The sequence below is a fragment of the Lepidochelys kempii genome, chromosome 9 (assembly GCF_965140265.1).
Source record: "Lepidochelys kempii isolate rLepKem1 chromosome 9, rLepKem1.hap2, whole genome shotgun sequence".
Taxonomy (NCBI): domain Eukaryota; kingdom Metazoa; phylum Chordata; order Testudines; family Cheloniidae; genus Lepidochelys; species Lepidochelys kempii.
Genome location: NC_133264.1, coordinates 50,167,007 through 50,192,554, shown reverse-complemented (window position 1 = coordinate 50,192,554; position 25,548 = coordinate 50,167,007). Strand labels below are relative to the sequence as shown.

The following is a 25,548-nucleotide window of genomic DNA, read 5'->3' as shown; positions in this document are numbered from 1 at the left end:
AGAATCACTCTGTTTTTTCCCAGAAAGGATGAGTCTGGTTTTCAGCTCTTTGCACTTTGCCAGGAGCCCCTGCATTGTGGATAATAGGATGGGGACTCAGCCGAAAGGCTGCTGGCTTGTGTCTGTGCTAACAACTTTCTCTCTTTGCATTGCAGACAAGGTGAACTTGCTGAAGCACCCCCCTGTGGCTGTCCTGCCACTGGGAACGGGCAACGACCTGGCCAGGTGTCTGCGCTGGGGAGGAGGTGAGGCTTCCTGACTTGGCCAGCTGGCCCACTCCGACCCGGGCACCACAGAACACACTTCCAAGCTGCCTTTGTAGGCACGTGCTGTACATCCAAGGGGCAAAACTGTCCCTTCTCAGGGTGCGTGGACTCTTGGTGCAAACCCACCGCCATGCTTGCCGTCCAGAGGCACAAGGATTTGCTGGTAATGCTAGTGAACACAGCAAATTCAGCTGCATCAGGCTGAAAATGTACCCTGGTGAGTCACCCCTCTGCTTTCCAAGATACACAGCTGATCTGCTAGAGCAGCCCAGGCAAAGGATTCAAATTCTTATGGGGTGTAAGGGGCTCCTCCTCCATCTCCCCTTGGGGGGTTGTGACCTAGTGGATAGAGCACTGGCCTGGGACACAGGACCCCTGGGTTCTATTCCTGGCTTTGCCGCAGGGTGATCTTATGCAAGCCACTTAATGCTCTGTGCCTCAGTTTCCCCATCTGCGCTGACCTCCTTTGTAAAACGCTTTGAGATCTGCCTTGTAGAAGAGCCAGGAATTGTCATTTCGCAGTAGGTCACCTCTCTAATTGGGATGGGGGAGCTCCTTGGGACCTTGTCTTATTCTCCTCTCATGTGTGCCACGTACACCAGAGCTGCTGTTTCTATAAATAAGGAATAATAACAAGGAGTTCTCTCCGTCACCACTGTAAGAGTCACGTTTCATGGCACAGTTTTGGTTCCAGTCCTCCCCCTGAAATAGCCTGAGAATTGGCTTTCTGTAGGTGTGTGGGGACGGTTTATCAGCCCACAGTTCTGCTTCATCAGAATGCCAGCAAAGGAGAAATGAAACCCCATCTGAGGCCCCGATCCTGTAACGTGCTCCCAGCCAGCAGACCCCAGCACCCTCACAGAGCATCGCCTGGGCACGGGAGTCCACGTCCATGGAGCAGGCTACAGGGTCACAGTTAGAATGGCAGCAATGGTGCCTTCGGCCAGCTCCTCACTCGATGTAGCTGGCCTGCTGTTGCACCCAAGTGCAGTCAGTGTTTTCTGAACAGACACAGACTCTGCTCTGAAGAGGCTGTGCTCTGGGGCCTTGTTTACATAGGAGAGTTGTGCCAGATTAACTTGCATCGGTTTAAAAACTGCTGTAGTTAAACCGGTGCAAAGCCCTGGATGGGTGCGCTAATTTCAGCGTAGCTTAGCTGGGAAGGAGCTGACTTCAGCTGCATGAATATAAACAGAAATCAGAGCGTCTACATGGCGGGCTGCAATGGCTCCATAACACACCTTTAGTTAAACCAGCACAAGTCTGTGCCCGGAGCAGGCCTGAGAAGACCAGCCAGCCCGGGGGAGGGGAGCGAGGCACACATACATGTACAGCAACCGGCTGCATGTGTGAGAGAGTGTGACTGGCCCTTGTCACATGGGCTCCATTTTTGTGGGTTATTAAGTGATACATCTGCATTGGCCTCTCTACCTGATTGTTGTTTGCAAAACTAACGTGCCTGCATCTGTGTCTCCACCTAGCTGTTGGGGCCGGCTGTGTTCTTGTCACTGTAGCTTCCCAGTCCTTCTGAGCCGAGAGAGCAGAGCATAGAGGAGAGACAGCTCAGACTCTGACAAGCCAGATCTTCCTTCTCCAACTTCCAGTTCTTCTAGGCTTGTGTTAGACCCTGGGCGGGGAGTTAGGCAGTCCAGGTTCGATTCCCAGCTCCATCCCTGGGTGACCTCGGCCAAGTCACTCTGGACCTCAGTCCCCCTCATCTGTACAGCAGGAAGAACAATTCTTCCCCCCCCCCACCTTGGTCTTGCCAGCTTGGGCTGTGATCTCTTTGAGGCTGGGATGGCCTCTTGCTGAGTGTACATACAGCATCTAGAAAAGGAGGACTTGTGACACCTTAGAGACTAACCAATTTATTTGAGCATGAGCTTTCGTGAGCTACAGCTCACTTCAACCTGATGAGCTCATGCTCAAATAAATTGGTTAGTCTCTAAGGTGCCACAAGTCCTCCTTTTCTTTTTGCGAATACAGACTAACACGGCTGTTACTCTGAATACAGCATCTAGTGCACTGAGCCCCCCCACCCGACCCCCTGACAGCACGTTAGGTGCTGCTCTAATTTAGACCGTGACTGGTGCCATCGCTTTGTGGGATTGTAAAGGCTCTGACTGGAAAGACAGAGAGATTTTTCTTAGGCTTCTTGTCTTCGAAATCCTGGAGTGGCCTGGCTTGCTGCTGAGCGGCATGGACTCTGGGCCGGGCCCAGCCTCTGAATGGAGCTGGAAGGGAAGGGCTTCCTCTGGCTTCCAGAGGAAATCATGTCCCCTCTCCCTTCATAGAATCATAGAATATCAGGGTTGGAAGGGACCTCAGGAGGTCATCTAGTCCAACCCCCTGCTCAAAGCAGGACCAATCCCCAGTTAAATCATCCCAGCCAGGGCTTTGTCAAGCCTGACCTTAAAAACTTCTAAGGAAGGAGATTCCACCACCTCCCTAGGTAACGCATTCCAGTATTTCACCAGCCTCCTTGTGAAAAAGTTTTTCCTAATATCCAACCTAAATCTCCCCCACTGCAACTTGAGACCATTACTCCTTGTCCTGTCATCCGCTACCACTGAGAACAGTCTAGATCCATCCTCTTTGGAACCCCCTTTCAGGTAGTTGGAAGTAGCTATCAAATTCCCCCTCATTCTTCTCTTCTGTAGACTAAACAATCCCAGTTCCCTCAGCCTCTCCTCATAAGTCATGTGTTCCAGTCCCCTAATCATTTTTGTTGCCCTCCGCTGGACTCTCTCCAATTTTTCCACATCCTTCTTGTAGTGTGGGGCCCAAAACTCGACACAGCACTCCAGATGAGGCCTCACCAATGTTGAATAGAGGGGAACGATCACGTCCCTCGATCTGCTGGCAATGCCCGTACTTATACATCCCAAAATGCCATTTGCTTTCTTGGCAACAAGGGCACACTGTTGACTCACATCCAGCTTCTCGTCCACTGTAACCCCTCGGTCCTTTTCTGCAGAACTGCTGCCGAGCCATTCGGTCCCTAGTCTGTAGCGGTGCATTGGATTCTTCTGTCCTAAGTGCAGGACTCTGCACTTGTCCTTGTTGAACCTCATCAGATTTCTTTTGGCCCAATCCTCCAAATTGTCTAGGTCCCTCTGTATCCTATCCCTACCCTCCAGCGTATCTACCACTCCTCCCAGTTTAGTGTCATCTGCAAACTTGCTGAGGGTGCAATCCACACCATCGTCCAGATCATTAATGAAGATATTGAACAAAACCGGCCCCAGGACCGACCCTTGGGGCACTCCGCTTGATACAGGCTGCCAACTAGACGTGGAGCCATTGATCACTACCCATTGAGCCCGACAATCCAGCCAACTTTCTACCCATCTTATAGTGCATTCATCCAGCCCATACTTCTTTAACTTGCTGACAAGAATACTGTGGGAGACAGTGTCAAAAGCTTTGCTAAAGTCAAGGAACAACACGTCCACAGTTTTCCCTTCATCCACAGAACCAGTTATCTCATCATAGAAGGCAATTAGATTAGTCAGGCATGACTTGCCCTTGGTGAATCTATGCTGACTGTTCCTGATCACTTTCCTCTCATCTAAGTGCTTCAGAATTGATTCCTTGAGGACCTGCTCCTTGATTTTTCCAGGGACTGAGGTGAGGCTGACTGGCCTGTAGTTCCCAGGATCCTCCTCCTTCCCTTTTTTAAAGATGGGTACTACATTAGCCTTTTTCCAGTCGTCCGGGACTTCCCCGGATTGCCATGAATTTTCAAAGATAATGGCCAATGGCTCTGCAATTACATCCGCCAACTCCTTTAGCACTCTCAGATGCAACGCATCCGGCCCCATGGACTTGTGCACATCCAGCTTTTCTAAATAGTCCCGAACCACTTCTTTCTCCACGGACGGCTGGTCACCTCCTCCCCATGCTGTGCTGCCCAGTGCAGTAGTCTGGGAGCTGACCTTGTTCGTGAAGACAGAGACAAAAAAAGTATTGAGTACATTAGCTTTTTCCACATCCTCCTGCACTCGGTGTCCCAGGCTCTTTGCTGGCTCCGCTCTGCCTCCCATCCAGTCTGCTTTGGACTCCCCGGATCCAGAGCCTTGCTGGGTGACTCGCTGCTCTCTTTGCCTGGGATCACACGGCGCCCTGGAATGAGCCTCCGGGGGGCAAGGCCTGGGATGTTGCACCGAACTCCCTTATGAAGCTGAATGATTTTCCTGCCTGGCAGCACTGCAGCAGACACTGAGCCCTTCCCACACCGGAGCGCCAGGGAAACAGCAAATGCCCTGCCGGGAAATGGAGCCCTGTGGAGCGTGCGATGCGCTGGATGGCCCAGTTTGGATTCGGCCCTAACCGAAGCCAGCTGTCCCTCGCCTCTCCAGGAGCACCCTGATCTAGTACAGCGGGGCGTTTGCACTCCGTTTTGTCTCTGAACTTTCCCACGCCCGCCATCGGGCCAGGCCGGGCTGCTTCTCCCTGACCAGGCCAGCTTGCCACTGCACAAGTTGGGGTTTCCACCACCGCTTCATCTGCCCTTTGCTCCCTCCCACTCAGTTTCCCATGTGTGTACATCTGAGCCGGGGAATCCTGTGGCCACCAGCCTCTCCTGATACCCATGCACAACGGAGTAGGAAAGTCACTTAACAAGGGCCATTCAAACCCCCATAGAAAACAACCCCAGCTCCCCATTCCTGCAGCATTCGAAACTACTGACCCCAGCCCGTGTATCCCCACGTGGTTGGCCGGAAAGGTCCTTGTGGGTCGGGCTCAGAGCTCGAGGAGCAGCCGCCCATCACCGCTTTAGCCACCATGTGCCTCCCCGGGCTCCATGCCATGGATCACCCTTCGTGCTTAGTGTCTGCGTGCAGCCCCTGCAGGAATAGAGAGGCAGTAAGGATTCAAACACTGACCTGGCTCTAACTCAGCCCCTCCTGCAGCCCATCACCTGGCTAGCTCAGTCCCTGGCATGTGGCAGAGAAGCAGGTGATGGGAGCTAAACCTGAGCAAGACAGAGGTGACCCTGGCAGGAAGGGGAGAGGTGTGAAGAGCAGGTTGCCCCACAGCAGTTCTCAAGGGAGCCTGCGATCTGGTAGTCTCCTCAGTCCAGAGCCAGGAGTTGGTCAGTATCCCTCGCGGCTTCTGGACATGCAGATAGTTCCAACTGCCAAAATAGCCTATCAGTTGCTGCTGGCATGAAGTCTGTGCCCCCGAATGCTGGGCCGTGGACAGAGACAAGGCCCTCATGATTCGGTGCTGGATTGCTGGTGTTGGGCTGGGCTGGGCTGGGAATGTGGGCGTTGACATCAGCAGGGCCAAGACCCAGCAGCCATCCGGCCCCACCTCATGCTCTGCCCATGATGCCGGCTCCCTGCAGAACAGCAGATCCACCTCAAGATCAGGGTTCCCACTGGGGTGCCACTATCTGGCACTGGGCCGAGTTACCTCCACAAGCAGGTCTTGCTAAGGGGCTGAGAGCTCCGCCGGCAGCTCCATCCACAGCAGCGCTGAGCTGAGCAGCCCCCGGACACAGCCTCATGCCAGCAGAGGGGAGCTGTCTTGGCAGCTGGTCTGAGGCCATGGCACGTCCTGCCGGAGGAGGTGAGAATGAGCCCCAGGCCTCCGCGCCTTCTGAGTGAAATACCAGCCTGGCAGCCTACCACTCCCACAACAACAGCAACAGGCCCTGAGACCAGATGAGAGGCAGGATGCTCAGACACACAGTCTCCATCCTGTGGCCAAGGGACAGTGGGAGGCTCTCGGATACCCTGGTGATGGGCCCTGGAGAAGAGCCTCAGTAGAGAGTGGGCGCTGTGGCCACCTGTGTGGGCTGCTGGCCTGGTTGTTACTCGCCATGGGCTAGGAACAGCTGCATCTTGGCTCCCAGCTGGACTTGCAGCTCTCGCTCCTGCAGTTCCAGAGAGCTGGCTCTGAAACCTGGGCAGTGGATCTGGACAAGGCCCAATGGCCCATGTGAGCCACCTGCGTCCTTTGCTGTGTAGAGGCAGCCCTGGGCCCAGGGAATAAGATGCTGTTCTAACAAGATGCAGAGGGGCCAACCCCAGAACCCAGGTGGGCTCTGCTGCTTGCCCAGGGACTCCTGCGGGTGGATTTGTGCCCACCTGGAGCTAAGCTTTGCAAAGCCTCCTCCCGCTCTGCTGCGCTCGCCTCCCGCAACTGTGATGGCACTCCATGGTGGGAGGGAGGGATGGTCCTGTTCACTCTCTTCTCAGTTCTGCAGCCTGCTGGGACCCATCCAGTGCATCACGAACCCGACCCGGCTCTGCCCTGGCCCCCGCCCCACAGACCCAACCCGGCTCTGCCCTGACCCCGCAGCCTTGAGCCCGCAGATCCAACTCATCTCTGCCCTGATCCCACAGCCTTGACCCTGCAGACCCGACCTGTCTGCCAGTGACCCCCCGGACCCGACCTGCCTCTGCCCTGACCCCACAGGCCCGACCCTGACCCTCGTCACTGCTGAGCAGCGTGTGGTGTCTCCCTGATGGTCTGGTGGTCAGAATTTGGTGCCTTCCCCACTGGGGCCTGGGTCTGATCCTTGGTCAGGGAAGTATCTATGGAACTGCCAGTGACCCCACAACCTACTGAGTCCTGCCCACTGCCAGTTACCCCACAAACTTCCCCCTTCTTGCCCTGATCCCAGGTCCTGCTGAGTCCCTCCCAGCAACCCTTTCGGTGATTGTCAGGCCCTCGCAGCCTGATCTGCCATTGCAGTCAGTGCTGGGCCCTGTTCATTGCTGACAACAGCAACCCTGGTCGCTGCTGCACCCTACCAGCCACGAGCAAGTCTCTGTACTACAGATGGCCACACTGTAGCATGCCCCCAGTGCCGCCAGTGACCCCTGCCAACTCAGCATGGCACTGGGCTGTGTGTCCCACCTATTGCTAGCAGAGGTGTACACCAGCAAGCTGCCCTGGTTAACCCTCTCATCGCCTGACTCCAAGTGGCACTGCCATGTGCCCCCATTGGCATTCACTGTGCTGCTCTGAGCATCTCTCTTGCGCTAACAGCAACCCAATGCTTTCTCCCTCCCGAGGTTATGAAGGGGGCAGCCTGCTGAAGGTGCTGAAGGACATTGAGCACAGCATTGAGGTCATGTTGGACAGATGGCGGATTGACGTGATCCCCACGGACAAGGAGGAGAACGGAGACCCTGTCCCGTACAGCATAATCAACAACTATTTCTCCATAGGCGTGGTAAGTAGTTCTGGGATTTCCCTTCTGGCAGGAGAACAATGAATCTGCCCAGACCTGGCTCAGCCAGGGCGAGGCGGGATTAGTGAGGAGTGGCGTGTTGGGCTGGCATGCAGACACTGGCATAGCAGAGCCCTTTGGCCGTACCATGCTTTCCATGTTGGCACACAGCCAGTACTTTAAAGTCACTGTGTGGCCCTGTGCTGGTTACGTCTGAGTCACAGCCCTGCACCCCACATCACGACGGGCCCAGGCTGCGTGGAACGGCAGTGTGCAGTGACCTGTGGAGCATTTTCATGCTGCTTGTCCAAAAGTCTAGGATGCAGCCCAACGAGTCGGCTCCCAGGTGTCATCCCTCCTTACCCAGCTAGTTCCACTGAGGTCAGTCAGGAGCGGGTCGCTATTTTGCAGTGGCATTCCTCACTCAGACAGTACCCCAGGCACTTCGTAAAGCTAGCCCTGGAGCAGTGGGGCTGCTGCTGGCTCTGCAGGCCCAGGCCACCACAGCGGGGGGGATGGGATATTCCTGGTGGGAAATCCCACTCAGGAAGGGCCTCCTGCAGACTGACGTTGCTTGACAGCGAATGAAGGTCTTTGCTCTTTGTAACAGCAGATTGGCAAAGCGATGCTGGTTGAACTGAGAGCAGACGTTAGTGCCTGGAGTAATAGCCCTGACCAAGCTGCCATAATAGTCTCTTCCCAAGGTGTCTCTGCCAGGGCACCTCAGTTCTGACCTAGTCCATTGCTGAGATCTGCTAGGATCTCTCACCCTGGGCCTGGGGAAGCCAATTTCAACCTTACACTCTGATCTGCAGCGTAACACACTCATTAGGGGCCACATAATTCTGATATCTGAAGTCGTCACCCCAGCAGCAGTCCCCTGCTGTGACTCTCTCTGTATCCGATCGCTGTACCACTTGCGAGGCGCCCCCCTGTTTTACAGAGACCTACACACCCGGGGGGGAGGGGGCCTTTTCAAAAGGCAACTCCAGTGGGGACAGAGTTTCACCAACACTGAGTGTTTCTGAAAAACCTCCCAGCGCCCCAAGCAGTTTATACTGAGGAGATGCGTCCTCCAAAAAAAAAGTGAATCCACTCTGATAAAAACTATAGAGAGGCAGGTGAAAGGGAACTGCCCTGTTGGTCCTATGTGTATTGTAGCAGTGTGCAAACACCCAAGGGAGTGGCCGGGCCCTGTTGCGTCAGGCACACAGAGAGGCAGATTCTTGGTCGCTGTTAATTGTCAGTGCTTTTTTCATGCCCATTTACCCCAGATGAGGCTCTGCATTGTATGTGTCTTGCTTTTGGGAGCTTGTCCTCTGCACAGACAAGGCAGACAAATAGTAAAAGGCAAACAGAAACTCAGTCACAAGGCAGAAGTTGTGTAACTTGGCTCAACTTTTGGGTGTAATTCTAGTGCTGTCAGTGGAATCACACCTGCTCAAACCAGATCAGATTTTGGCCCATAGCTTCTATTCCTGGCTCCTCCCAAGAACCTCTCTAATCTCAGGCAAATGTCTAATCTCAAAATCTAACCTGTCAGTGCCTCAGTTTACCTCTAGGGAATGGCTCTAATGATACTTCCTAGGGGTACTGACTGAGCCTTTAGGTTTGAAAAGTTCTGTGACCTCTGAGAAAAGCCACATAAAATACACCGCGGAGCTCTGGGTTCGGGTATCATCCGGGGCTGGATTAGCTGGCATTTTTCCAGGTGGACTTTCCTGGTGATATTCCCTGTTCATCTGTCTAAGCCAGTGGTATTCAGAACTCGGGAAATTAGCCATCAGAATTACCCAAAGAGCCACAGAAGTGTGAATTCAAGGTTTCATTTTCTGTAGCACTATATATTCATGTTCAAACAGTATGACGGGGGAACATAGCTTATATATATTATTCTCACAGCAAAATGACTGACCAACTATTATTATTTTATCAACTACAATTGGTTAATAACATAGTAAAAGCCTCCTGATTGGTTAATAACTTAGATCGGTTACTAATTAAATCCCACGGTGTTTTAATATCGTGGGCTGCAAAGAGCCTCAGGAGAAGCATTAAAGAGCTACTCGCAGGTCCCGAACCACATTCTGAGTATCATCGCTCTGGGTCCCTTTGCATCATTTTCCTGTCCTCATTGCTGTTTGCTGCACATCTTGACTCATCCAGCATGACTCTTGCTTCCAAACCAATGATCAGCCTTGCAGATGGGGAATGATATAAGGGGTACAAGTCTCAAAAGTGCCTAAAGCCCAGATGCCCCACCTTCCTAAAGTGGGGCGGGGCTTAGCACACACCGCTCACATCTCCACCTCCCATTGGCTTGCTTAGATGGCTCTCCGCCTGTCACTCCGGCTTTGTTGGAGACCATGCTTAGGAGCCCGTCTCCCCCGATTTGTTGTTCAAGGGGCCTGGGTGCCAAGCTTGGGCTGTGTGGATGCCAGTGTTGTACCTGCGATTTTCTGGGCGCCTAGTGGTTAGGTGTGGTGATGCTGAGTGTCGCCATGCCAATGTCCCTTTGCGAAGCCCGGCATCAGTGACATAGGAGCCTAAGGCTCAATGAGACATAGGCTCCCGAGTGCATGAGTCCCTTCTAAGTCACCCCCACCCCTCCCCTCGCGGCATCTGACGGGCACCTTCCCCTCGTTTGGTACCTTGCCATTTCCTGCTGGAGAGTAAATGTCCTTTATTTTCTTTTTCACGTTTTGGAAGGCGGGGAGCCAGCCTGGGGTGTGACCTTCTGAATGCTGGGCAGCCCCAGCTAGTCACCAGCCGCCCGCGGGCTGCCCGTCCTTAGCAATGCGTTCTCTGGGAGAAAGGAATGAGTCGGTCCTGGCCGAGGCTGGCATGGCTTGGGAAAGTGGGAAAACAGAGTCATCAGGATGAGGGACCTGACCTGGGACACTGGAAAGGAGCCTGGCTGGCGGAGAGGCTGCCTCTGCTACGCCTCTGCGCAGGTCATCGGTGCGGTGTTGGCACCACTGAAGCCAATGGGAGCTGTGCCATTGACTGCAGTGGGGCCACGATTTTGCTCCACCTCTGCTTCCTTCACAGGTGAGGGTGGATCTTTCCATCAGTCTGCAGGATCAGCATCCCTATGGAGTGGGGCAGGATCGAGAGGCAGTGCAGAGCCCGTCCTCCTTCACAGCGGGGCTTTAAAAAGCTGCAGTCTCCCACTGCCCCATGGCCTGGCCATGCCCATGGTGCTCCTGGGGCTGATGCACAGGCAGCAGGAAGCGGGCACAATGTGCTGGGGAGCCCTCTGCAGGGAAGGGCTGGGACATTGTCAGCAGTGTAACCCTTCCAGATTGAGAATGAACAACCAGGAAAGGACTAGAGTTTATGACAGCATGAAATGCAAATAGGGGAGGATTTAAAAACAAGGGAACAGGCTGGGGTCTGGGCTAGGAAAAGGGCAAAAATGTTAAATGAGATTTTTATAATTGTTACTTTTAATGCAAGGAGGGGTGCCAGTCCTGGTACTGAAGGGGGGGTGCCCACCCTTCCACAGATGTGCCTTGTACACCCTAATCCTGCAAAGCTTTACATGCACTGTCAGTCCCCCAGCAACACCTTGCTGCGAGAGTGTGTCAGGCAAACACATGAGTTAACTCTTGCGCAGGTGGACTATGGGTTCTCAGTTTCCTTTCTCTTAGCTGGGGATACCCTGCCTGGGGTAGACCCTGGCCCTATATAAGACAGAACTTAGAGAAGGGGTTCTCACACTGTGGTCCATGGAGCACTTACATGATGCTCATTCTCCTGTTTATTTCCAGTTGCTAACGTGCATCAAGCCAGATAAAAACACATTGGATATTTTTCTTTGTCAACAATTACTGTGGTTGCCACAGGATGGTAGGAGCCACCAGCTGGGAAGGGAGGTGGGCAATTCGAACACCAGTGGGAGGAGAGATGGATGCACTTTGAAAAGTTTGGAAATTTGTGCTTACTTCTAGTATGGGCGTGAAAATGTCACAGGAAATTTCCATCGGCAAATCAAACCTTTGGCAAACTCCTTCTTCCCCAGGGACTGAGTGAAGGCATTTAGTCCGCGATTCAGCAAAGCATTTAAATTCAGATCGAAGGTTAAGCCCACGCTTAAGTGCTTTGCTTAGTCAGCAGGCCTTCGATTTGATGTCTCTCTGATTAAATTAAACCCATATGGGCTGGCTGGTATTACAATGTTCTGCTGAGTGCTTGTGGCACACATTATTACTGGGCTAGAGTAAGATTACCAGCTCAAAATAGTCTCCGGAATGTCTGTCTTAGTCACTAACATTGCTGCCTATAGAACCAGCATGAAAATCTTTCTCCAGATATTGGCAGGTACCACTGAAGCTTTGAGAGAGCCCTGTAGTTCATATAATCCCATTTGCCAGCCCCGGTCCCGTGCAGCCATTCCCTCCCCTGTAAAATCAGGCTGGGACATGAATCCAGAGTGACTCCGGTTTGGGGAGCAGAACTGCTATGCGTCCTTTGCTCCAAAGGCACAAGCATAGGCAATAAACATTTCACGTGGCTCAGAACGAATAAGCATTTCTTCTTGCACGGGAATATAATTGGAGCATTTTTTTCCAACAGGCCATGGCTTTCCCTGGAAGGGAAGGGGTTAATATCAACCATTCCTGGTGTGATACAGCAGGACTGTGGTAAACATGTAGTAGGCCCCATGTGTGGGCACAGGTTGAGTTGTGAGCAGGAATCATCCGGGCCCCTCTCCGCGGAGATCTCCATGAGCGCACAGCACTGTCCTCCGAGGAGGTTTATTTGGGAGCAGACAAACAGGCAGTTTCCTCACCCCATCTCACTGGGTTTTACTGGATTTTTAAAAATCATTTTTCCTAGCAAACCCTTGACCACGTGGACTCGAAATGTGCTTCTTTATGACAGCTGCTTCCCTGCTGCATTGTGCCTGCAAACAGCTTGGCTCTTGCAAGGTTGATCCAGAGTCCTGGGCTGCTGGGTTTCTTGTTTTGGTGGGGAGCCCATTGACCAGAATAAAAGGGCACTGAGGCTATAAAACAACCTCTTCCAAGCAGTCTGTTACGGAAGGCTGCAGGGTGCTGGGGAGCCAATAAAAGGGGGACACCCTGAAAGCTTAAGTCATGCTTGGGAGGTTTGGTACTGACAGTCTTGGGCAGCTGGACTGCCACTTCCTGTCTCCTCCTCCTTTATTTTTGGGCGTGAGGAATGCTGGGCAGCAGCCATAGCACAGACCGGAAGGTTTGGATTGCATGTAGCTCATGTGCTATGTTTAGCTCGGGGCGCTCCAACAGCCCTTGGTGGTGATCCTGTCACTGGCTTGTTGGCAACAAATGGGCTGCTGATGCCTTGATGTAGTGCACGCGTTGCCAGTGCCACCCGAGCCCTGAGACTTGAAAGAGGTCCCCCAGCACGGTTTGTATACTGTATTTTATAGGGACGCTTGAAAACTACTGAAGCGGCTCACTTTATACCCCACACTCACATGGCTGCTCTCACATCCGGTCCCATGGCACATACGGGCTGTCACATCTTTCCAGACAAGCAGAGTGTCTGGTTAAAATCTCCCCTCTAACATATCCTCTGTAGCGAGTCGTGGCAGTTAATCTCTCATGTGGGACAATTAGAATGGCAGACAGGGAACCAGAGAGGGAAATTGTGCTCACTGGAGCATCGAGTGGTATTCTGCCCCTCCGCCCCCCCTTCATCACTGAGGTAGGTCTGGTTGGGTGTTAAAGCTTAATTCCTTTCACCCCAGAGAAGCTGCCTGTAATGGCCAGGGCAGGGCGTAGGCAGCTGGGCCAGGGTCGAAGGCAGGAGTTGGGACTAGTTACCAAGCCAAGTCAGGAGATGGACACCAAGGTCAAGCTGGGCAGGGGGCCGAAGGCAGGGATCAGGAGCAAGATGGGGCAAAAGACAAAGTCTGTAGCAGTAGCAAGCCAGAGTGTCTACACTGTTGTTCAGGCAGCTCCCTGGGGCAACTTCCTGGTTTAAATAGTTGGTGTAGACCGATCAGGTGGCCGCAGAGTTCTTTTGCTCGGGCTTCTGTGGGTGGTACTTCCTCCAGTGCCTGACCCTCTAGCAATTGTCAGATGCTGCTTCAAGGGTGGAAGGAAGGAAAGAAACACCATCACTTTTCCCCCTAGCTAGCTGTTTGGTCACTTGCCATCCTTCTCCAGCTCAGAGCTCCCACATGGGTTTGGGTAGCCTAGGAGGGAGGCCAAGTTAGCAAATTGCATCTTGTTTAACATGCCCATTTACCATGGCTGGCCCAAACTCTCTTCTCAGGTACGCAGGCATAGCTCTACAGAAGTTGATGGAAGAGGGGAATTTAAGTGGTTAGGTGTCTAACATACTCTTTTTCTAACCTGGCGTAGTGGGCGATACAGAATGCTGTCTTATCACAGAGTGGTCCCGTGCTATGTGCAATGAGTGTAACATTATCAGACCCCTATTAATACCCGATGATGGCTTTAAGGGCATAGAAACAGAGAGGTAAAATACCATTGAGTCATCTAGTCCCTGTCCTCCCTGCTAGTGCAGGATTGTCCCTTACCGTTTTTTGTTTGTTTTGTATTTTTTGTGTCTCTATGCACTCAGGGCACCTTTCCAGCTTGCCTGCATGGCCAGGGAATTCTGTAGTTCCAAGGCATTAGCAGGACATCAGGGGAAATCACAGCTTAGTCATGGAAAATTCTGATAAACTCAGATACCGTCAGCATTTGAGATGTCTGTGACTTTTCCTTTGTCACCTCCTTGCCTCAGCCTCCCACAGTTCCCTCTTCTCCCAGCAGGGCCCAGCTCTGTCAGCAGCAGAGCACACTGACCCTGAGCTAGTGTCCTAACTTACCTGTTTCCTGGGGGGCTTTGCTGGTAACTCAGACCTGGATGACGTCTGGCTGTTAAATAAAGAAACCCTAACGAGGTCTTAGCGCAGAAATCACAGCCCCGAGTAAACCTCGGTTCCAGGCGTTAGCCCCCAGGAGCTGATGTCCTGGCTAAGGAGATATTTCCTTATCTGAATCTCAGCTCTTGGCAAGTTCATGTTGATTTTCTGGAAATGTCTCTCTTCTGTCATCAGGCATTTCCCATAACTCAACTCATGTGTCCTTTCATTCCCTCTCCCTGCAGGATGCCTCCATCGCGCATCGATTCCACGTGATGAGAGAAAAGCACCCTGAGAAATTCAACAGCAGGTAAAGCCTTTGGCCATACCAGCGTGATGCTGGTAGAAGCATTCCCCACCAGCCAAGGGAGGAGGAAGTGCTGCATTGGACCAATCTTGCTTTAAGGGCTTATCTTGCAGGGAGCACAAAATCCAACTGTCTAGGCTTTCGGTGCCAGCATGGTCCTGGGAACTGGACAGGGGCGGCAGGTAAAATAGGCCAGGGGAGGCTAAGCCTCCCCAAACAGCCGCCGCCCCACTGCCTTAGAAAGCACAGACACCAGGGCCATGGCCCTGCTTGCGCTCCGCCCCAGGGCCCCACTCCCATTATTCCTCTTTGGCCCCACCTGTGCTGCTCCTCTTCCCACCCCACCTTCACCTCTTCCCTCCAAGGCCTGCCCTCACTCGCCTCCTTCACGTCCCCGCTCTGCCTCTGTCCTGAGGCCCCCACTGCTCACTGAGTCACATAAGACGAAAGGAGTATGTGAGCACCTAGGAGCTTTTGGCTGAGTATTGTTTTGAGTAGAGGTGCATGTGGGGGGAAGGCAGAAGAGAGAAAAGAGTAAAAAAGACAAGAAGAGAGAAAGGCAGAGGCAAGCAGCAGCCTGTGAACACAAGTGTGACCTTGGTTATAGCTAGAGAGAGAGAACTTTTGAGTCTGTTGGCTAAAGAAAGTTGGGGCTGCAAGCAAAGAAACTGCTCCCTTTGTTCGTGAATCCTCCTGCATTCAGAGAAGCAGGATTTTGTACGTTCCCAGCATGGGTGGCGAGTTCTATGGGCCGGTGGAGCCTGGGCACCAGGAATATTCCTGTCCCAGGGGCCCGGCTCCAGCAAAGTTTCCCACCTCCCCCCGCCACACTCCCCCCGCACTTCCCCCAGCCCCACCTGCCACCCCCGGGTGATTTAAAACAGCCCAGGGGCTCCCACCGCCACCCAGCAGCGCAGCGGGGCTGAGCGGCTTCCTGCGCGCTTGTTCCCCGTGGCTGCCGGCAGGTCCTTGCAACCTGTGTGAGGGGGTTGCACCGCTGTGCGCTGCCCCTGCCCCAAACGCCCCTGCGGCCAATGGGAAGCTGCAGGGGCAGTGCCTGGAGACAGCAGCGTGAGGAGACCCCCCCCTCCCCCAGGCCTGCCCCGCTTAGGAGCTGCTGCCAGAGGGGATGCCCCAGGTAAGCATCGAACCCCCCCCCATCCACTTCCAGAGCCTGCACCCACACCCCCTCTGCAAACACACCCTTCGGCCCCCAAATTTCCTCCTGCACCCCCACCCCCCCTCTTGCCCCCAAACTCCCTCCCAGAGCCTGCACACCCACCCCCTCCTGAACCCCCACCCCCTGCCCAGAGCCTGCACCCAGCACCTAAACTCGTTCCCAGAGCCTGCACTCCAGACCCCCTCCCCCACCCCCACCCAAACTCCCTCCCAGAGCCCGAACTCACCCCTTCTGCAACCAAATTCCCTTCCAGAGCCTGCACTCCATTCCCCTTCCCCAGCCCAGAACCTGTACCCCAATCCCCTGCCCCAGCCCAGAACCTGCACCCAAACTCCATCCCAGAGTCTGCACCTCAGACCCCGCCCCCCACTGAACTCCCTCACACCCCCGAACCGAAACTCCCTCCCAGAGCGTGACCTCTCACCCCTTCTGCACCCAAACTCCCTCTCAGAGCCTGCATCCCCACCCCCTCATGCACCCCAATCGCCTGAACCTCAGACCCCCTCCTCCACCCAAACTCCCTCCCAGAGCCTTAGGCAGGTGTGTGTGGGGAGTTGGCGGGGGTGGGGGGGGAGTTTCTGGGTGTTCTGGGCACCACCAAAATTTCTACAAACCTGCTGCCCCTGGTTACTAGTAACTAAACAAGGTGACAGCAAAGAAGACAGCATCCTCCATCGATGTCTCCTTCTAGCTGGAAGATCTCCAGGGCCCTGCACTTTGACTAACCAGTCAGGTTGAAAAGGAGCAACCAGCCCTTTTGGAGAAGGCAGTAAGAAGAGGGGCTTTGCCATATGCTTCAAAGGTTAAGATCTGGGCTCTGGTGGTGAGCCATGATAGACTTAATCCAACCGCTGTAAAATAGCAACAACAACAGTGGGAGCGCTTGAGACCCAGAAACTGCACCTGAGCTGAGGAAATAAACATGCAGTGTACTGTGATCTAGGCCATGTTGGGTGTCTCGGTTCACCTGTCCTATAGGGCTGGATATTTCAGTGTTCTTGGAAAGGTGGTAGGATTTGGCTGCAAACCCAGCTACATTCATTCCCACTTTACAATTAGCACCAAACTCCAGGGCTAGCAAGAGCAGGCTATCCAGCCCAGGCAGAGCCGCAGGTTTGGACTAGCTCACGTTTCACTTGGAGTTTATAAAAATGGCATGTTTGCAGCAGGAGCCGGTGGCTTATGATCCGTGCAAGAGAGACACAGGCAAATCCCCCCTGAGGGCCATGATTTTCCGAAATACCTATTAGAGAAGCACCAAAGAACCTCAGCTCCAGCTTTGGGCTACAGTGCAGAACTCTCCGGTCCTGGGGCAGCTCCTTGAAGCACAGCCCAGGGAGTCAAACAAGCCCAGCACAGAACAAATAGCCAAGGGAAGACCTCAGGCAGATGCACCCTGTCTTTCCATCCCTCCCCTGCCACCAAGAGCCTGCTGAACAGTTAAGGAGAACGGGAGCTGCTCCCGGCTTGCTCAAATCCCAGGTGGCTCAAAAGGAGCACCAATCAGGCCATGGTTTTGTCATTTTTGGGCTGCAGTGAGAGAGTGTTGAGGGCTTATTCAGCCACTCCTGCTAAACCCTCACATCTCATCCTGTTGGATTCAATGGCCAAATTCTAGTGACTTCCTAGGGTTCCAGATTTGGACTTTGTAACACAGGGGATGAGCCCGGCACTTATTTGGTGAAGACTAGCGACTCATTGCCCACGACAAGTGGCCTGGCCCCTCCAAACTGCATGTCCCCTGCTCTCTTCCCCACAAGAGATCCAACACCCTCCCCCCGGCATGCCCCCAGCCTGAATCTCCTCTTGGTTTCTCTTGCTGTCTTCTTGCCTCCTCCTAGCAGCCCACTGTGCCTCCATGGTTGCTTCCTCACCTGGACCCCGGTGCTGCATTCTCCCCTTCTGACCTGGTTATTCTGAGAAGTGACGATGGAGGAGTCAGGAGCCTGGAAGCCCTGGGGTTCCTCCCTGGTCTTGGGGCAGTCCACATGGCAGGGCTGCGGACCCTGGAAGCTCAGGCTGTGCCAGGCAAACCAGCAGGGAGCCAGGCAAAGGAGGCATCGGGTTTAAGGTGGAGCAGGGCCCTCCTGGTTCAATGGGATTTTGTGGGGAGGCCACTGCCCCGTCCAGGAGCTGCTGGTGCAAGGTCCAAAACTGCTACTGACAGATTTTGCTATCGGCTCAGTCTGTGTGAGCCCGCTTGGCCCCAGGCACGCAGCCAGTTCTGTCAGGTGGTGGGTTTGGACACATCACTGGAAAGCAAAGTCATTGCTTTCCCTGGCTGGCAGGGCTGCATGCAGCCTCTGGAGTGGGGAGAGCTGAGGAGATGGCCCCTGTCCTCTCTAATCGCTGCTGTTTGACTGCAGCCCCTCTGCTGCCTTCTCACAGCTAGGAGCAGTGAGGGCACATGTGGCTGGTGGGTCCTGGTGGTTCTCCTTCCCCATTTCTTCCCCCTCCCCCCCCCCAACCTTAAGATCCAGGCCAGATTTCCTACTGTGGAACCTAAAGGATGAGGTGGGCTTTTCAGCAGTGCTGTGTGCCAGGCAAGGCCTGAGCCCTCCCAGCCATGACATGGAGGTGCCCAAGACCTAGGCTCTCTTTGTACATGGTTAAAAATGGCCTGTCGGTGGCCAGACATGGCTGGAACAGGCTGCTTCCCGAGGGTGTGTGGAGAGGAATCTGTGCCAGGTGGTAGTGCCTTGGGCCGTGTGTGCACTAGGAACCTCCCCAGCTGCTAAGAGGTGCTGTAATGGCTCTGCTGTATGGAGCTAGAACTGGCAGCAGAGGCAGGACTGGCCCGTGGTCTGCTCAGAAACTGCGGCTGTGCCTTGCTTAGATCAAGCTGTCTTCAGCCCCAGCTGCCTGCAATGCATAGTAGCCCAGCATAGGCAGGTTAAGCATGGCCTTTATCATGGCTAGAACATAGTTTGATTTCTAGCCATGCAAGCAAGGAAATCCCACCTACTCACATAGTTGGACCACAACCACTTGTGTAAACATGGTGCTGTTTTGGTAGGCAGGGCTGGATTTAGGGGCAGGCAACCCAGGCGACCACCTGGGGTGCCAGGTTTGGGGAGAGCTGGACTTGAGGGGCTGTTTGTTGTTTACAGATTCTAGCATGCAAATTATGTCTTATGTCAAATTAGCGTCTTATGACCGGGATAAATCATGCATGCAAATCGTGCATCCAAGTCGTGAAATGGGCTACACATACAATACAAAACAAGGAATTCAAAAATTTAACAAAGGGGATGGGGGTGGCAAAGACTCTCCTCTTCTGGGGCACCATTTGATCTAGGGCCAGCCCTGTTGCTAGGGTAGCCAGAGCCATAAATGATTTCCGTGGATACGTCACAGCCGTCTCATCCAGGTGCCTGGAAACTCTGTCAAGCGCCCTCCCTTTTGACAGTGCCAGAAGGCCACATGTCTGCTTTATTGTTATTCCATGGGCATCACTGTCACAGTGTATCTGGACTCCTGTCCTGTATGTAGCATGAGGCGTGTATTACAGCTAAGTCAGGTACCGGAGCAGTGGTAGCACACACTTCACTGCAGGTTAGCTACCCTCGTAATTACCCTGGCTTCTGGGCAGGCTTGTACAGCCCAAGCTGAGGCCCATGTGGCTGCAGCTTTACTTAGCCCGTACCTGAACTAGCTAGATCAAATCTAGCTCAAGTATGTCCACACGATTGCAGTGTTGACATACCCTAAGGGTCACATTTCCAAGCTTTTCTCTGCCACGAGGAGCACTAGAAACTTGCATTTTTTTTTAATAAAAGCTGAGATTCTCACAAAATCCCCTGACTCCAGGAGCTGGGGCTTTAAGAAAATCAAATGTTATGAGAGTCATGATAAAACCATGAGAGTTGGCACCGCTGGGACTAGAGCAGAAGAAATGCTCGTTAGTTGGAAAGGCAGTAGTTTTAAGGGTAATACTTACTTTTCTGTATTCTAATCAAATTCCTTGTTCAGTGTTACAATGCAGTTGTTTCAGTGATTCTTTATCACCGTCTCATAAGAGTCCTGTCATGCTGCCCTTTGCATCCATATGACTGCTAGCTGCGTAATAACAATGAAGCATGTAAATCTTCCTAGATCCTTTTGCATGACGACCAGATGGAGTTTGTCACCCTATAGCTGTTCAGCCCATCATATCCAGCCTTGGCTGTCTTCAGCCATGGCCATTCCATATCCTCCTCCAATTGCAAATTGCTCCATTGAGTTCTCTAGTCGATCTTACTAGCGTAGGGACAGAGTCCCTGCGGCTGGGGAGGGAAAGTGTAAATCACCCTGGTGCACTAGCAGGTGAGCAAGATGAGTCCTGCTGTCTCCTTCTCTCCTGGATTTCCATGGGGCTGGTTGATGGTGCAGGCGGGTTAGTGGATGCACTAACTCATTCCATCCTCCAGCTGCTCTGGCCATGCCCCATCCCTAGCCAGATGGCTTCACTTTTCTGGGGGTATGGGCCATCTTTGAGCCCCCAGAACGGAGAGGGGTTTCAGGTGCTTTCCATTGTTGCAACTCCCTCTCTATGGCCAGGGCCTCCACTAGAGTCTGTTCTTAGATCCTGGGCTGAACCTGGCCCAGATTTTGGCTACATTTCTCTGCTGAAGCTTTGACTTGTTAGTACATGGTCTGTTTTCATTGAGTACTAGAATAACGAGTCCCTGTGCAACATCCCTTCAGGTTAGTATTTGCTGACAGCTATGCTGTCTCCCTTCCCTAGACTGAGCATGCCCAGTTTTCTGACCCTTCCGGTCTGCCTTTCTGCTGCTTTCTGAACACTCTGCCAACTGAGAGGTTTTGAAACGTGGGCACTGCAGGGAGGCTCCCACTTGCTCACTTGGGTGCTCAAATCAGCAGGCACATTTGGCTCTCTTAAACCTACCAAATCCACCAACTGGATATTGGTGGGACTCCTGGAACACAGAATCGGGGATTAGTGCCAATATCCCAGTAACCATTGCAACAGGTAAATGTACGTTTCTAAGGCTGGCTGTGGCAGTATCCAGAGAACCAGTTCAGTTGCAAAGTACTCGTTTGGGTGCTTTCATTTAGGCAACACCCTTTGAAAAGCAGGTTCTGTTGTTTGGGGATTCTGGGCCACAGAGCTGTCCCCAGTGCCCCCAATGGCCCTAACTAGTGATAGCAAGAATTACGTGTCTTGTTCTACACGCAGTACTATTGATGCAGCCCAATATAGCATGCTCCTTTTTCACTCTAGCTTTGCATTGCTGACTAATGTATAATCAATCCTCCCCTACAACCCTAGATCCTGGCATGTGCTGCTGTTTCCTAGCCAGACACCCCCATTTGTGTTTGGGCATGTGCCAACGAAAACATTTTGCATTTGTCTCTAGTGAATCCCATTGATTTTTAGCCACTCTCCCCAAGACCACAGTGTACTTTTAATCCAACCCACAATGCATTTCCCTACTCTCCCTGCTCCTGGCTTTGTAGCAGCTAATTCAATCAGCTTATTACTACCCTATTATTTACTTGGCTAGCACCCCAAAGCATGTAGGGGACTCTGAAAGCATTAAATCACCTTAATCCCTGGTTCAAATGGGCAATGTGTAGTTAATTGATATTTCTGTATTTTTGGTCCTTTGCTGCTAGACCCTGACCACTCACCCCACTGACAGCTTTGTGGTCTTGCTTTTGGGATCCTCCCTGACCTGCCTGGCCCAGCTCTTTCCTCTATTCAATCTCCTTTTAACCAAGCTAGCTGCTTCCTTGTGCCTCCATAATCTAGCCCTTGCTCCACCCTGCTGGGCAAAGCGATCGCCGGCCACGCTCCCAGCCTCTTCTCCATGCTGCCCTCCACCACTCAAACCCATGTGCCCAGAGCTGACATGTGACTGGGGAAATGCACCCTCCTGCTGCTGCTCTGGGGGCCAGTTCCTCTCCTCCCAACAGGGGTGATGGCCCATGAGGGGCTGGTAGGATTCCTGACCCCTAGGGAAGGGGGTGGAGCAGAGAGCCTGCTAGAGGTCTCCTTTGCCTGGCTCTGCTGTACCCCATCCCCTGGTGCAGTGTCTTCCGCTCAAGAGGAGAGCTGGAGACTGAGAAGAGCTGTTGCCCCACCCCACCTCTAGGTGTTGCCCCACCCCAGGAGGAGCTGGGGGGACCACTGCCTCCGAGAAGCCCCGTTGTGACTGCAGCTGTGTTCTCTAAGTTGTTACTGCAGACCCTGAGTGGTGCCGGAGAAGGCTCGGTGCACTTGACACCTGACTGTCTCTGCCCTGCCTGGTTTAGCTGTCAGGGTGTGGAGCTGCTCCTGTGATATGCCAGGCCTGGCCAAAAGCAGGAATTCCTGCTCTCCGGATTTCCACCCCACTGCCCAGCTCAGTGTGAACATGCTTGTCGCAGTTTATGCGCACCCTGTCCCCATTTGGGGCAGGGCAGGGCGGTGATATCACCACAGTTAGTCTCCCTGGTGGCCAGGTACAGCAGCCCTTACACTCAGGGCAATGCGGCCGAGTGGCCGGAGTCAGTCTAACAACCCCCCAGCCCAAGGACAGTGCAGTTCAGTGGCTAAAGTCCATGTAATCAACCTCAGGGGCAGGGCAGGGTGGCTTAGCAGACAGCATTCAGCTAACAACGCTCAGGTTCGGGGTGGAGAGGCCCAGTGGCCAGACTTACAGCCTAATGGCTACAGTCAATATGGTAGTCCTCAGGCACAGGGCAGCACAGCCCAATGGCCAGAGTCAATGTGGTGAGGAAAGGTGGGGCCACCACCAAGGGGATGACAGCCCGAGTAGGGGAGCCTGGGCCCTGATTCAGGGCCCTAACACTGACAGAGGGCTCAGTCACTGGGTTAGCTGGGAATCCCACCAAAACATACTGACCTCACTCGGGTGGGAGATACCACTCGCTCACCCCCACAGGTCACTTCCTCCCATAGTTCCAGAAGCTGCTGTCCATGGGGTGTCAGGGTCTCTGAGCTCCTCAGCATGGACGATCCTCCAGGGCTCCTTGCCTCCAGTCCGGCTCGCAGGGTCTCTGGCTCTTGCCAGCAAAGGCTCTTCAGCAGGAGCTTCAGCTGAAGGTCCTTCCCCTCCAGCCACCTACCTCGAATGAGCTGGGTTGCTCCCTTTTATACTGAGGCAGCAGTTGGAGTATGCCTAGCATGGCCTGAGGGGTGGGACTTCTGCCACCCATAGTGTGGGGTTAACCCTTTCTTCTCCAGTGCGGGGTATGCACAACCCGTCACAAAGCTCAATGATTCATCTTGTGTATCCAAGGCTGCGGCTGGTGTTCCCTCGCCTGCATGAATTCAGGGCTTCAGAAACATCTCCGCTTCTGTACTCTTGAGCCTCGCCAGCCACCCTGATAGCCCATATTCAGCTGGTCTCGGGGCATGTGACTATATCACATTGGCTGGCCAGCATCACTCCATGTGACGGTATCCCACTTTTCCTGGGAGACAAACTTGCAGGCAGGATCTCAGCAGCAGGCTGGTACAATGCCCCTGTCAGTGGGGCTGGAGAACCTTGGCCTGGAGGGGAAGGGATTAGGGATGGAGCCATGTCTCCAGACAAATGTGCTAATGAGTCATCCCAACTCTCTTTGTTCTGTGTGTCAGGATGAAGAACAAGCTGTGGTATTTTGAATTTGGCACGACTGAAACCTTCGCTGCTACCTGCAAGAAGCTCCACGACTACCTAGAGATCGAGGTGAGCTCCAGCGTACGGTGACCATTTGTCCAAGTATGGCATTGACAGCGTTCCCACCAGCATCTCCTCCCGGAGGCTGTGCTCCTGGGAATGAAATGGTGGCTCTCAGACATCTGCCCAGCGTGGGACTTCCAGGAGTGGCAGTGAATTGTGGCCAGTAGCGAGCTGGAATCAGAATATTGATTGGCAGAGGGTAACATTTTCCAAAGCACCTTGGTTATTTAGAAAACCAAGTCCCATTTTCAAAAGTGACTTGGGCACTTACAGCCAGATTTTCAAAGGGTATTTAGATGCCTAAAGATGCAGATAGGTGCCTAGTGAGATTTTCAAAAGCATCTCAGTGCCTAACTTTCATTGGATTATACACCAAACCTACTTAGATGCTTTAGAAAACCCCACTAGATACCTATCTGCATCTTCAGGTGTCTAAATACCTTCGAAAATCTGGCCGTAAGTGCCTGCCACTTTTGAAAATGGGACTTAGGATCCTAAAGCACTTAGATGTTTTTGATAATTTTACCCGTAGCCTCCTAAATCCTGTAAGTGGTTTTGAAAATGTTACCCATCGGTGCAGGTATCTGACCATACAAACCTGCCTCCATTTTTGTTTTCCTAAAGTATTGTTTCCAAGCAAAGGCAGGTATCCAATCTCTAGCAATGCACCACTGTTACATTCAACAAGTAGACAGTAAACTCTTTGGGGCAAGCAGCATTTCTTCCTCTGCGCTTGTATAGCACCCAGAAGAATGGGGCCCAGATTCTGACTATGGCCTCTGAGCGTAATGCCAGTGAAAATAATAAATAGTGATTATTAGCGTGTTAGGCCAAGAAAGCCCAACTCCTACCTGAACTATACTGATGTAACTGCATCTTGCAAATGTTTTAGCATATTCCTCTGAAACAGTCCTGTTCTCACTGCATAGTTGGTATGTGAATAGCAGTGTTCTCCACTGAAAGCAGCTCTGTACTCCTGCTTGATTCGCTCAGTGACAGCTCGGTCCAGGAGCGATGACGTGACCGCACTGGGGCGTGATGTCACCAGATATGCTGCGTACAGGGAGGAAGCTGTTTGAAAGGAACAGGCTTCTGCTGACAACCAGATCTCCTGATTAGCAACCCAGGGAAAGGAAATGGACAAGACAGCTCAGGAAAATATTTTGGTCAAGTTTGTATATTTGTGAGGTGAATTCTCCTTAAACGCATACCAGAGAGCTTGGAGCAGGGCACTTGCCCTAACTGCAGCCAGCTGCGGGAGAACAGAATACTCCTGTTTGTGCCTTGCAGCTGTACTGGAGAGTGGGCCTGGAACAGTCTCTCTCTGTAAACGCTGTGTCCGCACACAGCCGCCTTTGGGTGACATGGAAACAGCCTTTAATTAGAGAAAGAAGGAGGGGGGAGCCACTTGCCAGTGGTTGCTAAGAGCTCTGTCATTTTACAGTTTGCACTGGGGTTTTTGTGCTGTGTTTTTTGTAAACTTCCTGCTTTCCTTATCTCTGAATAAATGAATCTTTTATTACTTATTCATGAGGGCTAGAAAAAACAGGTCGGTTGCCACAAAGGCTGATGTCGATCTGACCATGCAAGCCATGCTGCTTGCAATTTAATTCATGTCCAGCAAAGAAAATCCCAGGAGACCCTAATCTCCCAAAGTGTATCTCATCCCTTAATTACAATCTGTATAGGAAAGGTTGAGAGGGAACTAAAAGAGGGTGAATAGTATTGCATATGAAATCCTGCACTGCAGACAAGAGTGGGAAGGGGGAACCAGGGAGAAAGATGCTATAGATAGCAGAGGGCGTATGATGCAGGGGCTGGTGTTAGTCAAAGACAGCACCATGCATTCAGTCCATCCACAGATGGAGAAATACATGTGGATTTTACTTCCAGCAGTGGAATTTTCCTCCCTCGTCCATGAGGAAATTCCTCCCAGGCAGAGAGAGCAGAACGCCAGTCCTAGGAGTGCCCACTGGGTCAGGCAGAACTACCTGTACTGAGCTAGTGGAGATGGGATCATGGGGACTGCTGGGTACGGGGAGCGGAGGGCAGAAAAGGAATCAAGCGG

At 52.9% G+C, this 25,548-nt stretch overlaps 1 protein-coding gene across 4 annotated transcripts in view; it reads left to right on the top strand.

Moving 5' to 3' along the window:
* DGKG (diacylglycerol kinase gamma) overlaps window positions 1–25,548 on the top strand; it is a 142,036-nt gene that overhangs the window by 67,102 nt on the left and 49,386 nt on the right. For all 4 annotated transcript variants that reach the window (XM_073360314.1, XM_073360312.1, XM_073360313.1 and 1 more), the window contains 4 exons: window positions 156–245; window positions 7,298–7,458; window positions 14,566–14,630; window positions 23,396–23,486. In XM_073360314.1, the coding sequence (XP_073216415.1) occupies window positions 156–245; window positions 7,298–7,458; window positions 14,566–14,630; window positions 23,396–23,486 (407 nt within the window). The remainder of the gene's footprint in view (window positions 1–155; window positions 246–7,297; window positions 7,459–14,565; window positions 14,631–23,395; window positions 23,487–25,548) is intronic.